We start from the raw sequence: 14,751 nt of genomic DNA, 5'->3' as shown, positions 1-14,751 counted from the left end.
TTCTCTATTTACCATATTATTTAGCTTGTTCAATGAAAGCATAAAGGTCTTGATCTTATACTAGAGTACAATCAGATACTGGACAGCATGTCCAGTATCTGATTTAGGCTATCTGTTTTAGGCTAGACATCAGGAAGAGGTTCTTCACTGAGAGGGTGGTTGCACACTGGAACAGGCTCCCCAGGGAAGTAGTCACTGCACCAAGCCTGTCTGAATTTAAGAAGCGTTTGGACTGTGCACTTAGTCACATGGTCTACACTTTTGGGTAGACCTGTGTGGTGCCAGGAGTTGGACTTGATGATCCTTATGGGTCCCTTCCAACTCGGGATATTCTATGATTCTATGATTCTATATTAATCCATAAGTACAATTAAAAACTAATGCTTAGAAAATCTGTAGACTACTGTGTACAAATACACAGAAGAAGATCTCACTGAGAGAAGGAGTTAAGAGAATCTTAGTAGACAGGATGCTGACTAATGAATACCTAGATTATTGTATTAAAAATAGATGTTGCTTAATGTCTTTGCTTACTACTGTGCAAATTAACCGAAACAAGAAGTCTTGGGGCCCCTCACAAAGGATAGTTCCTGATAAAAACGGGGAACCTGTCTCAAGAACCAGCTGAGACCAACCCTGTGGTTTGGACAAGAGCCAAGGAGCAGCTGAGTCTGCACAAAGGCAGGAGGTCAACTAGTGGTGATGAAGAACTAGTGGTGATGATCAGCCTTCATCCCCATGACCCCCAGCGACCACCACCAGGAGGCACTGCGCAAGCGTAGATGGGAGGAGTTTATGGAAATAACTTCTTGGAACTAATTTTAATATGAAGCAGGGATAGGTCATGCTTATGTATAGGCGCATTGTGAAACTTCATGCGTATGTAACTCTTTACTGCATATAACTAAGGCAAGTGCTGCGTTGGGGTGCACACGACTTTGGTGGGACTACCCCCTGTGCTGCCCAGCACTGAATAAAAATACTTACTTTACAATCTTACTGATTGTGGAGTCCGTTTTCCTCATGTTATCACCAATTTATTAGCATGCAATTTCTAATAATTCAGTTTTTTAGGCAGAAATCAATATGTAATATACAAAGAGAAGCAGGTGTTTTATTTATTTTTTTTATTTAGACATTGTAAGTCTCAAGTTAACTCACAACTTGTCCCAATTCTTGGGACAAGAACAAGTATTAATGTGAGTTAAAAGCTGTCTAAGAAATAGGGAGAGAAAATAGAAATAAATTATTTGGTTTATTGAGCTAAAAATCAGATTTCATATTGAGTAGTCCTGTAGTGTAGATGAAGGGAAAGGAGCCAACAATACAGCAGCAGCATTTGCAAATCGGTTATTTAAATCAGTCAGTCTGCGAAAAGATGTTGAAGTCTTCCACGCTGCTAAGTGAATAGTTACTAAAATGGCAAATAGTATGGTTAATGACATAATACAAATGACAAATGACTATGTGGATGAAAGAAAAAGTCCTTTTAAAATATATATTATGGGATTTGAAATTAACTATCAATAATCTCAAAAAAGGTAACTGGCCATTACCATGAACAGTGCGTTAACAGTGCTGTTTGGTCTGCAGTCTGATAGAAAAATAAATGAAATGCTAGGAAGTGTTTGGGAAAGAATGAAAAATAATTCAGGAAACATCACACTTAGCTCTGTGCCATGGCTTTTTCTGCAATACCATGTCCAGAGAAAGATATTCTGGAATTAGAGGCTTGAGAGCTGCAACAGAAACAGCAGCAATTCTCACTGGAATAAAAATTGAAAACTTTGGAACTGTTTGTTTTAGAAGATGAATAGACTATGTGATAAAAGTGTAACAATGAAACATTGTTCAGAAGCTAGAACAGGACTATTTCACATAACAGTAATAAAGCAATGTTCAACTTAAACTGAAAATTGGCAGAATAAAAAATGGTAACAGATCTTTGCACAAAATGAAGATGACTCTGGCACTTACTGACATGTACCTGTGAGGCTAAGGATTTAGCAAGGTTTAGACAGAGACTGAACATCTAATTGCAATTCACAAAACTACATGGTACTGACAGTTAAGGCTGAGGATTCTGCAGCTGGGGTAAAATGGCACTCTTGAGGATTCATGCCAATGCACACTGAGGTTCTGATGAAGACAAATGACTCAGTATCTGCCTGCTCTTGGACTTCTTGCGTATTCTGCAAAGCATCTGCTACAGCTGTTCTGAGAAACTGAAGTAGCCATATGGTTCCAATAAACTTTTAGCAAATTCCTACCTTCATGTCCTGAACTTTTAGGATTAGAGGCAGTTTAACACTAGTCTTGCAGCATGATGGCATGAGGTTGGTACCGCGTGAGCTGAAGAATTTGGGGCTGTCACCACTTAAGTGACCAGCGGGAGACTCACGTTAGGCTTCATAAACTTGTTGCACAGTGCATCTGCAAGGTGGGGCCCGCGACACCCTCCCTGCGTTTGCTTTGTGCCAGCGTGGGAGTAATTACAGACTGTGGATGCTTTGCTTAGCATTCGATTTCACCTTCTTTTTGGAAAACAAAAAAGCCTGACACCGGCAGCCCCTCACCTCCCCCCGGCGGAGCCCCCTGCGCCTTTCGGCCGCCTCCGCGCACAGAAGCCGGGGCCGCCGGCTCTACCCGAGGCTCCCGGCGGCCCCTGGTGAGGGGCTGAGGAGATGGCGGTCCCCGCTGAGGGGCGGAGGAGACGGCGGCCCCTGGGCAGGGCGGCCTCGTCTCGGCGCTCCCCGCCCCGTCACCGAGAGCCCCCCGCTCCCCCTCAGCCGTTGGCGGCAACCGCCATAGGCGGCCGCTCCGCCCTCCCGGAGGTATCGACCCGCCGGGCTCTGCGTGTCCCCTCCCAAAGGCCGGCCCCGCGAGGAGCGCTTCCCGAGCTCTCCCCTCACCGCCCCGCCGGCCGCACACCCCGGCAGGAGGCGCCGGTGCGGCCGTTGCGGCGCTGCCGTTGAGGCGGCCGTGAAGGCTGCTGGCGGCGGGGCCTCATTGCCCGTTTCTGTGCGGGGGCCGCCTAGGGGTGAGCTGGTAAGACCAAATTCAAAGCTCTAGTCCCTGCTGCAGCTTCCATATATAACCATATATACGATTATATATAAGGTGCTTCTTCATCATAATGAGAAACCAAACAATTCCAGCGTGCGAAAGCGATGTTTTATACACGGGCACGCAGCACGCTTGTGCAGGCTGTGATGTTTCAGTCAGATCCGGGCACGTCGTGAAGGCAAAACCCAACTTCCCCAAGCGAAGAGGCTGGCCCAGTGATCCCTTAAGCCCCAAGGAACAATGCTGCACAGGTAGGTTTTGTTGGCTGATCTCTTTCATGTCTGTTGTGTTCCCCCCTGGAAGGGCATTTCTGGGGAACGGGATAGTACTAACACAAAGTGTTTTGTATGACAAGTGGTATTGGCGATGCCAAGCAGAGCTTGTCTGGCAGTAGTTTCATTATTGTAAGTTCCTGGTGGTGGTCTGACAGAAATCTCCAAGTTGCATTTCAGTTGAGCAAAAGCGAGTACCAGATAATGCATGTTTGGGGATTTATCTATAGAGCACCCCAAAGCAGTGTCTCCTTGTTTCTAGTAGTCTTGAATCCCTGGTCACTTGAACTTTCTGCACCTTTTCAAAACGCTGGACCTGACAGGGGATAGGAATAGTGTTCACATCCCCACCCCTACCCTGCTCTGAGCGCTGGGGCGCTGGGAGCAGAACTGGTCCAGCCTTGCTCCTCCGGGAGGTGTGGGACTGCAGAGGTAGACAGCAAATCCTTTATCATCTAGGTGGTGAGGAGGGTCAAGAGTTGAGAATGTTTCATATGAAATTGTAACAATAACATTTTTAAGAGGATGCTTAAAGAAAGAAGTGTTTATATTTAGCACGCTTTGCAGGTGATGCCACCAATCATTTTTTACCACACAGTTTAACGAAAGAATCAAAAACAGCAGGGGGAAGTGTACACTTTCAAGGTCTGTGTGATGCTACAACTAATTTAGCATGTTTAAGTTAATTAATTAGTCAACCAGCCCTTTTAGTTTGTGCTTAGGTTTGAGCACGCATACTCCTATTTATTTATATGCCCCAAATTTAAGGATGTGTGAGTGTTGTTGGATCACAGCTTTATTATTCTGCACAAACAACATGAGTGTTATTTCTACACTACTTTGTAAGGATTTATGAAATTTAATATTGGTACAGTGCCCTGAAAATGGCAATGGATTTTATAGCCCTTGCAATTAGTATTTTACAGGCTTTTATGATTTATTAAAAAATGCTGAGCACGAGGGTGTTGGAAATGTCAGTGTTTATAAAACAATTTTTGGTTATGTACCTTGGCACAGTCCTACTGGTCTAGCAATACTGTTACTTCTGGCTTTGCATCACTGCTTGAATTACATTTTAGTGACAACACTCCCAAAAATATTTTCTTCACGCAGATGTTTGAAATAAAGCCAATTGAGTTTTCATTTTTCTTTAAAATTATGTTGAAGTATTGCTGGGGGGGGATTTTTTTTTGTTTTTTTGATGCCTGTTTACATTTTGCCTGTATAAAGGTGAGGACTGTGCTCTACAGAGATGAATGTGTATGATGTGCTGTACTGTGTTTATAAACCCTTTTGCAGGCTGTCAGCTGAGAGTCCGTGGCTCAAGAGAAGAATCATTTTATTTTTTAAATTTCATATTGTATGCTATAAACCCATAGTGAAGTTAAGAGTCATAAGTGGAATTGTTTGGGTAGAAGAACCCTTTCCATACTGATCAAGAAAATTGTATTTAGATTCTGCAGCATTTAGAAGAGTGACTGAAGAGAGGCTGAAGATGCCTAAAAATGTTAGGGCCTGATTTTGCACAACTTTGCCTGGATGAAGAATCCTTGCTCTCATAGTTCCTCTCACTGATGACAATGAAATTATTTGTGTGGGTTATGAACTATTTGTATGACAAAGAATGTGCAAGAGTCTTTAACAGTACAGTAAAGCTGCCCTTGCACAAATTCTTCCAGAAGTTTTATTTTGCAATAGTCAGTTGGATGAACTCTTCCTTTCCTCATTCTGCATATGATGAAACAAACACTTCTTTGACAATGTACTTGCTGTTGATCCAAACAGGAATGTGTGAGGTTATCTATCACTTCCCCAAACTGTAATTTGCAGGAGGCTATGTGAACCCAAGGTAAGCGATGTGCATGGTAATGTATTTAATGGTAATGTATTTAATACAAGGAGTCTGAACAGTGTGCAGTGCTGCGTTCAGCAGTCTCTTCATTTACCACTGAATTACAGTCACTTCTGTAGCAAGCACTGAAATATATGCTGTATACATTTAAGGGTTTATCAAAAATTCCATCTCCATTTGTTTGAAGTGCTTTATATGCTTCAATAGTGATGAAACTGTTTCTTCAGATAAAACACTCTGGCATGGTTTTGGACCAGTCACTGAGAACATATTCTGTTGAACATTTTTGCATATTCAGAATTCATAAGTACTCGTTGCAAATTTGTTGATTCGCTGACATTCTTCACTAGAAGAGTGTTCTAAATATAAATTTTCTGTTAGCTTACAAGTTTGGCAATATTACTAAGATGCTGAACCTGAAAACCTGTTGCCTATATAAAAATAAAAGGTTAAATATGTATTGAATGTCACTAGAAGAAGGTCTTTTATATCTCTGCTGGTGGAAAACTCTTCTGATTAGTACTGAAGATTTGACTGGATCAGACTTATTTGATTTATTTTATTTTCACATTTTTTTTTGTGGTTCCTGATTAAAAAACAACAGAAACAACAACAACAACAGAAATAAACAACATGCAGGTAGAAGGGATTTAGACGTAAATAAATTAATCAATCATGTCTCAAAATATCTTAGCAAAAACAATAGTAATGCAAATGTGCTCCGAAAATCCTGTCATCTTGGCGCTAAAACTAATTTTATTAATCAGTGAGAAAAAATATCTTAATTTTTGAGAGAGTTGTCCTAGACAGTAGTGAATGTACTTCATATACAGAAATCAAAAGTGCGAAGGATAATAAGTGGAAATCTAAAAATAGGTTTCCAGGTCCATATTTAGATTCTTAAAAAAGGTGACCTGATTTTTCAAAGGTGCTGAGCAGCCAGTCGTGCGTGTGCATTCCACAGCAGTTCTCAGCTGCTCAGCGCTTCCACAAACAGACATGCTATTCAGGATCAGAGAAGTGAAATTTTTAAAAGCTTTTTCTGTATGTCTTAAAGTTGGTGAATTTTATTAGGCTTGTGCCTAATGTAGTGTTCTAGGACATCTCTATTTTGACTTGTGTCATCTTCCTTATTTAAGTTTTGGCACAGGGAAGTCTGGATTATATAGTGAGGTCACTGAGGGATCTTGAGATGTTGGCTGCCAGCCTTGTTGCTCTCTCACTTGGCTGTGAATGGACTCTACTTTATCTTGCAAAGTTCAGTGAGTATTTATAAAACAGGAACCAAAGTTCTACTGCAAGTTTGGCAAATCCTGATCTTAGTCAGAAGGTTTTACTATTTTTTCACCAAAACATAGATAGATGAAAACAGTCAAACTCTGGAAATAGGCAGATGTCTATTTCTATATATATATATAAAAAAGGAAACAATATTTAAACATGAATCTAAGCTTGGATAGCGAAGTATTTTGTTAATTCATTCTACCGCATATTTTCACTACATATATTTCTCTTCTGCCCAACACTGCAGTTGTATTATCTGAAGTACAGGTAGTTTTCTGTGTTTTTAAAGCTTATTGAAGAAAAATTGGTCATAAAAGTACACAGTTTAACTCTGGTGGTCCTTGAGGCAAAGTGGTAATGGACAGATCGTCAACTGATATAGTCAAAATATTTCCTTTTTCTTGAAAGAAACTGTGATTTCTGGATCCATGTCTTCCGTTTTTATGCTAGTTTATTTTTATATTCCTCTTTTTCTTCATATACGTTGCCACAAAATACCGGCATATTATTTTGTTTTAGTGTTTTTTTTTTTTTTTTTCCAAGTAATTGCTTATATTCATAGATGGCAGAAGCCCTGGTGTTTTTTGTTGTTTTTTTTTTTCTTAGTACTTCAGTAATGTAAAATTACCTTTGGCAATATAACAACTCAAATTACAGGAAACCTATTTTTTCTTTAAACTTCTTGCCTGATTGCATATCCCTGCTTAGTTAAGTTATTTGTGAAACAAATAAAACAATGTTACATGCAGCTTCTATGAAAGAATATGCTATTATTGCTTAACTTCATTTGGTTTGGGTTCTGTGACTCGGGAACTATCAATCTAAGCTGTAACATTAAAATGAAGAAGGATTTGTACTTTTAGTTTGCCAATTACAGTAGAAATACAGAAAGCTAATGAAATTCATGGTACAGTGTATCAGAGTGCAGAAACTTGCTAATGCTATATCATATATCATGTAAATCTCTTGATATAGTAACTTGATTTTCTGATTTTACATTTGAATGTAGTAGTTTTTGTGTGTTGTGTAACGCTTACTAAGATGTGAGCGAAACAGTTTTGGACACAGTTGAAGGTTTTGTCAGACAAATATTGGTAGTGACATTATTCGGAGATAAATCGAGAAAATGATCTTTGATTAAGTATTTATTTATGTATTTATTTGTCATTTTTTACTGTGCAAAGTAAAAATTATAGTTTCTGTTTTAGAATGAAAGTTTTCCTATGAGGTCCACATGAAATGGCTACAAAACCCAAAGAGGTACAAGCTATTATTTTCATTCAAGGAATTAGGGAGAAATAGATTTTTTTATGAGTTAGCTTTTGTCATCAGTGTTACATCTTTATTGGAAATTATGAACGACTGGTTTTTTTTCAGGTTTTGAAAAAAGCTGAAGAAGGTGTGAAGGATTCAGTTTCGTAGCTAACCTAACCCAAAATACCTGATTGCAGGATTGGTTGTTTGTAAAGAGCCATACAAATAATATATACACTTCTGGGAACAATAAAAGCTCAGGCACACTGGATCGACTTTAGGGATTTAAAGAAATTGTTGGTATGAAACTGCAGGAAGAAACAATACAGACATGAGAATCCTGCCACCTAACTAGTCAGATGGCACTCAAATGACAAATAGCATTAAAAAAAGCTATTGCCAGTTTTGCGGTGAAATCTTTAAAGTATAATTTCTCATATGGCTTTCATTTAAGCCTGATTTTAAAACCTAACAGAAAGCAGAAATGTAGAACACAATGTAAGGTGTGGACACTTTCATATTTTGCAAAGTACTCAGTTAATTTACTGGAAAATTGGTTACAGCTTTCTTAAAGGTAACTAGTCCCTGAAGTAGGTATTGGCTAGTCACTGGGCAGGAATTAAAAAATCTGGGTGATGTTGCATACCTGTGACACCACAGAAATCCTAATTCCTTAAATATAGCTACTCGGTTTTGTAATTAGCTGGAGAGGAGCACTAGTCAATGAAATAAATTTGAACAGAACACAAATTTGAACGAAAAAGTAACCTTATTCTGTTATTTTTATAACAGGTTTCTAACTTTAGATACAAAAATATTTGGTATGAATATGAATTACAATGTTTTCAAACTGGCAAACATGCAAGTTAGGTAATGAAGATGCAACCGTTTATTTCCTTTTGAATCTGAACGTGAAAAAATAATTCTTTTAATGTGAGAAATAAAAACCTACTATTGAGATCACAAATGCCTTATGCCGTATCTTATCCTCTTAAACATTTGTTTTATTTTGGCTTTTTTTTTTGCTTTGCTCTGGAAGGAATAGAGCCACAGCACTGACAGCCACTTTTGACATAGGTTTTCCTTCTGCCTGAAAGCTGGAGAGTTCATTTTGGATTGCATCCATGCTGTCCCTAGTTCTCAAAGGTTAGATACCATTTATCTGTTCTCTGTGCAAGATGGAGCAATAATAATAATAACTCTAAAATAGCCAAAACCATCAGTGTCCTGCCTTTTTTTTTTTTTTTTTTTTTACATATATTTTGTGAAGTTTCTACAGGAGGACAAAAGTAAAAGCAATAAAAGGGAAGAGTGGAACATCACAGCGAAGGCAATGACACGTACACCTCATGGATAATGCTGGCTCTTGGGATACCTGCGAAGCCGTTGAAAGCGATTTTACATGATTTCTGGCACATCATTCTGACCAGTGCTTCCTAGACTCAGGCAGCACAATTATCTTTCCCAAAATGCATCTTTGCATTTTCTTTCAAACTCCACTTAAGAAATGCATTCTCAGTCTGAGCATATGGACCAGTGTAATTTACCAGTCACCTGCCGGGATGGTGCTAATGCAGGGTGCTGAGCGGACTGATGGGGCAGGGATCCCAGCACTGGGTGAGCAGAGCAGAGCAGGCACCAGCCCTGAGAGCCAGGTGCCTTCTGTGTAGGGGCGCTCAGACCAGAGCACGTTTGCTAGTGCTTCTGCGCAGGACAGGAGGCCGGAGCCAGGAGGTCACGCAGATAAGATCTCAGACAAGGGAACTAGGCGTTTCTAATGTATCTTCTAGGCACAGGCTTATTTTGAACTTCAGATGCAGAAAACATTAGGCCAAGACCTTTGTAACTCAGCAGCTTCAGGGGAACTGTAGCGAGGAAAAGAGAGCCCAATCCGTGGTGATTATTCATGGGCAGGCAGACAGGTCCTGCGTCTGGACTCTTGGCTGAGGCTGGTGGTTTATTCCAGTCCCAGCAGCCAGAGGCAGCCCATTTGGCAGGTTTTTCTGGTAACTTTTCCAACAGCCTTTTTTGTCCAGAAGTACCAAGCTGCTGAGGACTGGAGCGGCCCAGTCTTAACCAGCCTCTGTCTGTTTGTGTCCTGTTGGTGACAAGGAGGAGGGGCGGCTCCTGCCCACCCCATTTCCCTCGTGTCTGCGTGCACCCAGCCTTCGCTGCTGCTGCCTTGTCCCCGGGACAGACTCATGCGCTGCCTGGCTGGGTGCCCCCTGCCTCTGCCAGGAGAGGAGGCTGCAAAAGCGGTTCTACTCCTTCTCCCAGCACACAGCTGTCCACCCTGGCAGCAGCAACCTTAAGGCAGAAAAACAGGGAGAAAAACACGGAGTCGCTCCAGTGTTAAAATTAGCATGTTGACATGATTGTGGTAACTCCTTGATGCTGTTGTATTAGATCCACAAGTAATTCTGCGTTGCTTTTTCCTTGGGGATCAGCTGCAAATATTTTGTGTTTAGATATCTGAAAAGTTTAAAACGTAATTGGAAATTGATGCAAAGGTTATATGCATAACTAATACAAATATATTTTTAAAACTCTGTTATGAATGGCCTCGTTGAGGAGTGAGGATCTTACTGATGAGCTACGTGGAATACTTTCCGGGAATTACAAAAACGTTTTCTCATTTTTCTTGGATAGATGCAATACAGTTCTCTGAAAATGTTAAGTAACTGTGGCAGCATCAGCAACCTCTGATTTAAGTATCCTTAGGGCAAGAAAGTTTACCCTTTGGATCTAAAGCAGGTGATGGGATATATATCTTTTTTATATTTACTGCAAGATCAAAATATGCATGTTTGTCTTTATGGGATACCATTATATTCTAGCTACACATTTTTCTTTTGAAATCAAGCAGTTGTGAATTTTTCTTCAGTAACTTCTGGTTTTAAAACTGTTACTGGAATCTTGTTCTTTAATTTGCAGTAAACTCTCCTAATTCCTGCAAACTCCGTACAGCCTTTTAACTCCAGCAAAAAATAACTCTGTGATAGAAACTCAGTTCTTTTTTCATGGCAGTTGACTCTTTGCTAATTCCATGCTTTGGTGTAGCAAATGTACCTTTAAAAATATTGCTAGCATGTAGGCTTTGAGCAGAGTGTGGAGAATATGAAGGTGCTTTAATTTTTGAGTTTTTCTTTCATTCAGTAGGAATAGAAGTGTCCCATGCCTTTTTTTTTTTTTTTTAAAGGAGACAGGAAAAAAGCCTATTACATTGAGTAATCATATTTCAATGAAATACTTTTGTTTATGTGTGCCACTCCCCTCTAGTGAATAGAAGTGGAATTGCTCCATCTCATGCCATGGCATGGACTACCAGCTGCAAACAGATCATGGAAATTTTCTTTAACTTTCAGTGGCAGAGAATTATCTTTTTTTGGAGTTGAACAATATGAGCTTTTCTGTGCTTTCCCTATTAAGGACAAATCAGATCTTCATTGTTAAGCATACCAAGTTTGCTAAATTCAGTCCTTTTTGTGCATATAATGCCCATGCAAGTACAAAATTAACTTCAGTGACAATGAAAAAGCTATTAGCTATTACTGCTGTGTCTGTAGATTACTGGGTTTGAATAATAGTGTCTTGCTTTTTGCCCCAGGTTACATACATGCAGCATTTATTTTAACAATGTTTACTTTTTTCTTAATTGTTGTCAGTATTTGAATATATGTATACGCACACATATATATAGTGATTTTTAACTCCCCTGTGTTAATGTTTGCTTTATTAAACCTTTAAGTAACTGATACCAATGCTAGGATGGTTTGGTCACAGATAGGTGTGCAAGCCAAGGTAAAAATAATGATCTATATATTTTCATACAGACATTTTGTTGAACAGGTATAAAAATAGGATATGGTATACATTCTGTAACATGTCAGCCAACATGATCTCAAGTGGAGGATTTCTCTGGCAAAAGGCCAGTCATATAATTCAGTAGTCATGCTAGTCTGTCTTCATTACCCACGGAGAGAAATACATCCATTTAGGGCACCATCCATCTCCTAACATACACAACTAAAGCAGGTCAGATATCTCATGCTTAGAACCAGGTTGTTTCCTTTGACTTCCAATTACAGACATCTCAAACTATAAAGACTTGTGTATGTGGTGGTCTAAAAAAATATTTGCATCTGATTCTTTGCTCTTTAGTTTTTTGGCACAGTAAATGGGTGATTAAATGGTGTTAGTGGTGAAAACAGTTTCTTTCACTCTGACAACCAAGGTAGTCTGCTAGACTTGCACAGGCTCTGAAGGTCTCGTTCTTAGTAAAATGAGTAGCCTGAAGAAGTCATGTAAGGAAGATGTAAAAATAGTGAACTCTAAAATCAACACTAAATTTGATGCATGGATTATGAATCAACAAAATCATGCTTTTGAGATACTGGGGGAGAACTGACATAAGAGATGGGAAACCATAATGGCATATGTAAAATGATTAATAATCTTTCCACTTTACTCAGCACTGGTGAGGTTTTAGTTACATTTCTTGTGCAGTCTTGGGTGATTCACTTCACATTTGACATTGAAGTAAGTCCAGGGAAGAACAACCAGAGTCATATTTAGAACATATGCTTGTAAAGACAGAGTGATAGAATTGTTTAGGAGATAGAAAAAATGAGGCGAGACTTTTAAGTCTTTGAACATCTACAAGTGCTTTGAAGAAGGGAATGCATTGTTTCCCAAGTCCACTGGGAACATACTTAAATTGCAGGAAGGGGAGAGGGGTGTCAGACTTGATGTTAGGAAAAAATTTCTGATGACAACTCTGAAATGAATCAGTGTCCTTGTTCAGGGACTGTAACTGAACATTGACTGGAAGATTATGGATTTTCCTTTGTGAGAAGGGTTCGGGAACATGTTAGACCTTAGACAAGCCCTTGTCAGGAATGACACAGGTATAGCTGATGTGTCTGAGAAACAGGATGTCTGTCCTGAGGACCATCTCTGTTCTTTGATTTCAAAATAGATACTGTGATATCATAAGAAATAAAGTTGAAGGAAGAATTTGGAAGAGAGAAATGATGCTGGCTAAGAGAACAAGAGACTCAGCACAACCAGGATCCTGTACAGTAGCAAGTGAATGTTATAAAGGACAGGGGTAAAAGCTGTCAGGCTCTTTGGACACAGTTGCAGCATTACAGTAATGGTAGCAATGGTCCAAATTTACATCCATCAAAAGTAAATGCAGTATTATTTCTGATTTCTTAGGGGCATAAGCACGAACACCATACAGAACATGAGGGGAAGAAAATGTGATTTCCAAATTTACTGCTTAATGGGGTCTAAAAACCAAACAGTTATTACTATTATGTTGTCCCCTAAAACATTTCTGTTATCTTGATGGAAATCCACTGCAAGTTTGAAGTTTGCTTAGACTACAGAATCAGACATGTTGTTTGTAAAGCCTAAAGGAACTTCTTTTTTCTTTTTAGCTAAAAGAAGTGTAAAAAAAAATAAGACCAGACTGTGTGGACTCTAGTTATGCAAAACTTGCACTGGGATTTATGGAGTAGCATTTTATTTACGGACTGTGTTGTGCATCACTGCAAAATTTTGATTTCTTCATTTGTAACAAGGAGATAAAGTCTTGCTTGTTACTGCATAGCACTTTGAGAACTACAGTTTAGAAGTGCTATTATGGAATCGTTATTAAAAGTAATCTCTTTCCTTTTCCAGAGAGATCAGTGCTTGCCCATCCAACGTTTGTGTTTGAAAGGAAGGACCGTCCTTTGAAGGTAAAAACTTATACTTTTGTTTTGCCCAATCGATCAAAAATAATGAGAAATGAGGATTCTATAAACAATGATCCTTACAGTAATAAAAGTTTTAGCCCAGATTAAGACTTGTAATAATTGGGATCAAAATAGAACACGGAAAAGTGGAAAGTAAAAACAAGACTGCTTTTAATACATATATGTTGGATTGATATACCTTGTGTCCTGCTCTAGAAAATGGCTGTTCTATTCTCCTTGACCTTTCCACACTTATATTTTTTTTCCAGCGGCCTGCAGAGGAACCAGTTTGCAAAGCTGAAAATGGTAATAATCACCTCACTGAAACAGTATAATAATACCCTGAGTTATTCATAGGATCTGACTGTTGCCTGTGAAAATAGTGTTTGGATCCTTATTTTGTATGAGCCAGGACAAATTTCCTGTTAGTAGACTAAGACTACATATGTTGGTAGAGCCACCTACTATGTCCTAATGTAAATTCCCCTGTCTTATTTCAAGAATTCTTGGCTTCTTACCTCTCACATTTACCAAAAAGCCAAATTCCAGAAGCCCTGAAAAGAAGCCAAGTATATTCATTAGCTGTATTTGCTCTTATCTACCCTTTCCTATTTGTTTTGGGCACAGCATAATGTTATTTCTCATACTTAAAATCCTCTGAGCCTATGGGCTGTGGTCTGATTCTAAGTGCTTGATTTTAGGTCCCCTGAACTTACTAGAAAGAAAGAAGATTTGCTAGGGCTTTCTGCCAGGTGTTGACTGAGATTCTAAGACCTTCTTTTGCTTTTAGGTACTGCCTTATGTTCCTGTAAGTCATTCCTAGAATTTATTGTGTTCAGGTTTTAATTCCATATCATAACATTGTGCTGAAATCACCTGCCAATGTGTACTCGCAGAACATTATATTTAACTTTCTCTAGATTTCATCTGTTGTTCCAGAAAACGTGCAAGATCATCATCTTTTACTTTTCAGAAGTCTAACTCACCATCTAATACAGGTATGCCCTTTAGTTCCCGTCATGTTTTAATTACCATAGTTCCGTATTCTTATCTGGTAAAGAAGAGAAGGTATTTTCCTATCTAATAAATGTTTCTGCTTTGTAGAAATGAAGACTTAAACACTGATATAAACTTGGATGGTAATTTCCAGTAAAGAGGTCTTAAAGTAAAAATAAAGTATTTTTCCATATTTACATAATATTGTATAAAATATTGAAAAATGTGTAGATTTCATACAGTTTCTTTGAATTGCTGACACAGTCAGTGGAGGAGGAGGGCT

General features: G+C 39.0%; 1 protein-coding gene across 5 annotated transcripts in view; it reads left to right on the top strand.

Annotated features, from left to right (window-relative positions):
- The first annotated feature begins 1,200 nt into the window (after window positions 1-1,200).
- Window positions 1,201-14,751, top strand: part of RANBP3L (RAN binding protein 3 like) — a 42,128-nt gene continuing 28,577 nt past the window's right edge. For 2 of the 5 annotated variants that reach the window (XM_040542224.1, XM_040542226.1), the window contains exons 1-4: window positions 1,201-3,317; window positions 13,417-13,475; window positions 13,742-13,778; window positions 14,393-14,470. In XM_040542224.1, the coding sequence (XP_040398158.1) occupies window positions 3,137-3,317; window positions 13,417-13,475; window positions 13,742-13,778; window positions 14,393-14,470 (355 nt within the window). In that variant the 5' untranslated portion in view covers window positions 1,201-3,136. Of the gene's footprint in view, window positions 3,318-5,123; window positions 8,875-13,416; window positions 13,476-13,741; window positions 13,779-14,392; window positions 14,471-14,751 lie in introns of those variants that run through there. The other 3 variants (XM_040542229.1, XM_040542225.1, XM_040542228.1) reach the window with 3 other exon arrangements.

The sequence above is a fragment of the Cygnus olor genome, chromosome Z (assembly GCF_009769625.2).
Source record: "Cygnus olor isolate bCygOlo1 chromosome Z, bCygOlo1.pri.v2, whole genome shotgun sequence".
Taxonomy (NCBI): domain Eukaryota; kingdom Metazoa; phylum Chordata; class Aves; order Anseriformes; family Anatidae; genus Cygnus; species Cygnus olor.
The sequence above is the reverse complement of the archived record's forward strand: the minus strand, read 5'-3'. Positions and strand labels throughout refer to the sequence as shown.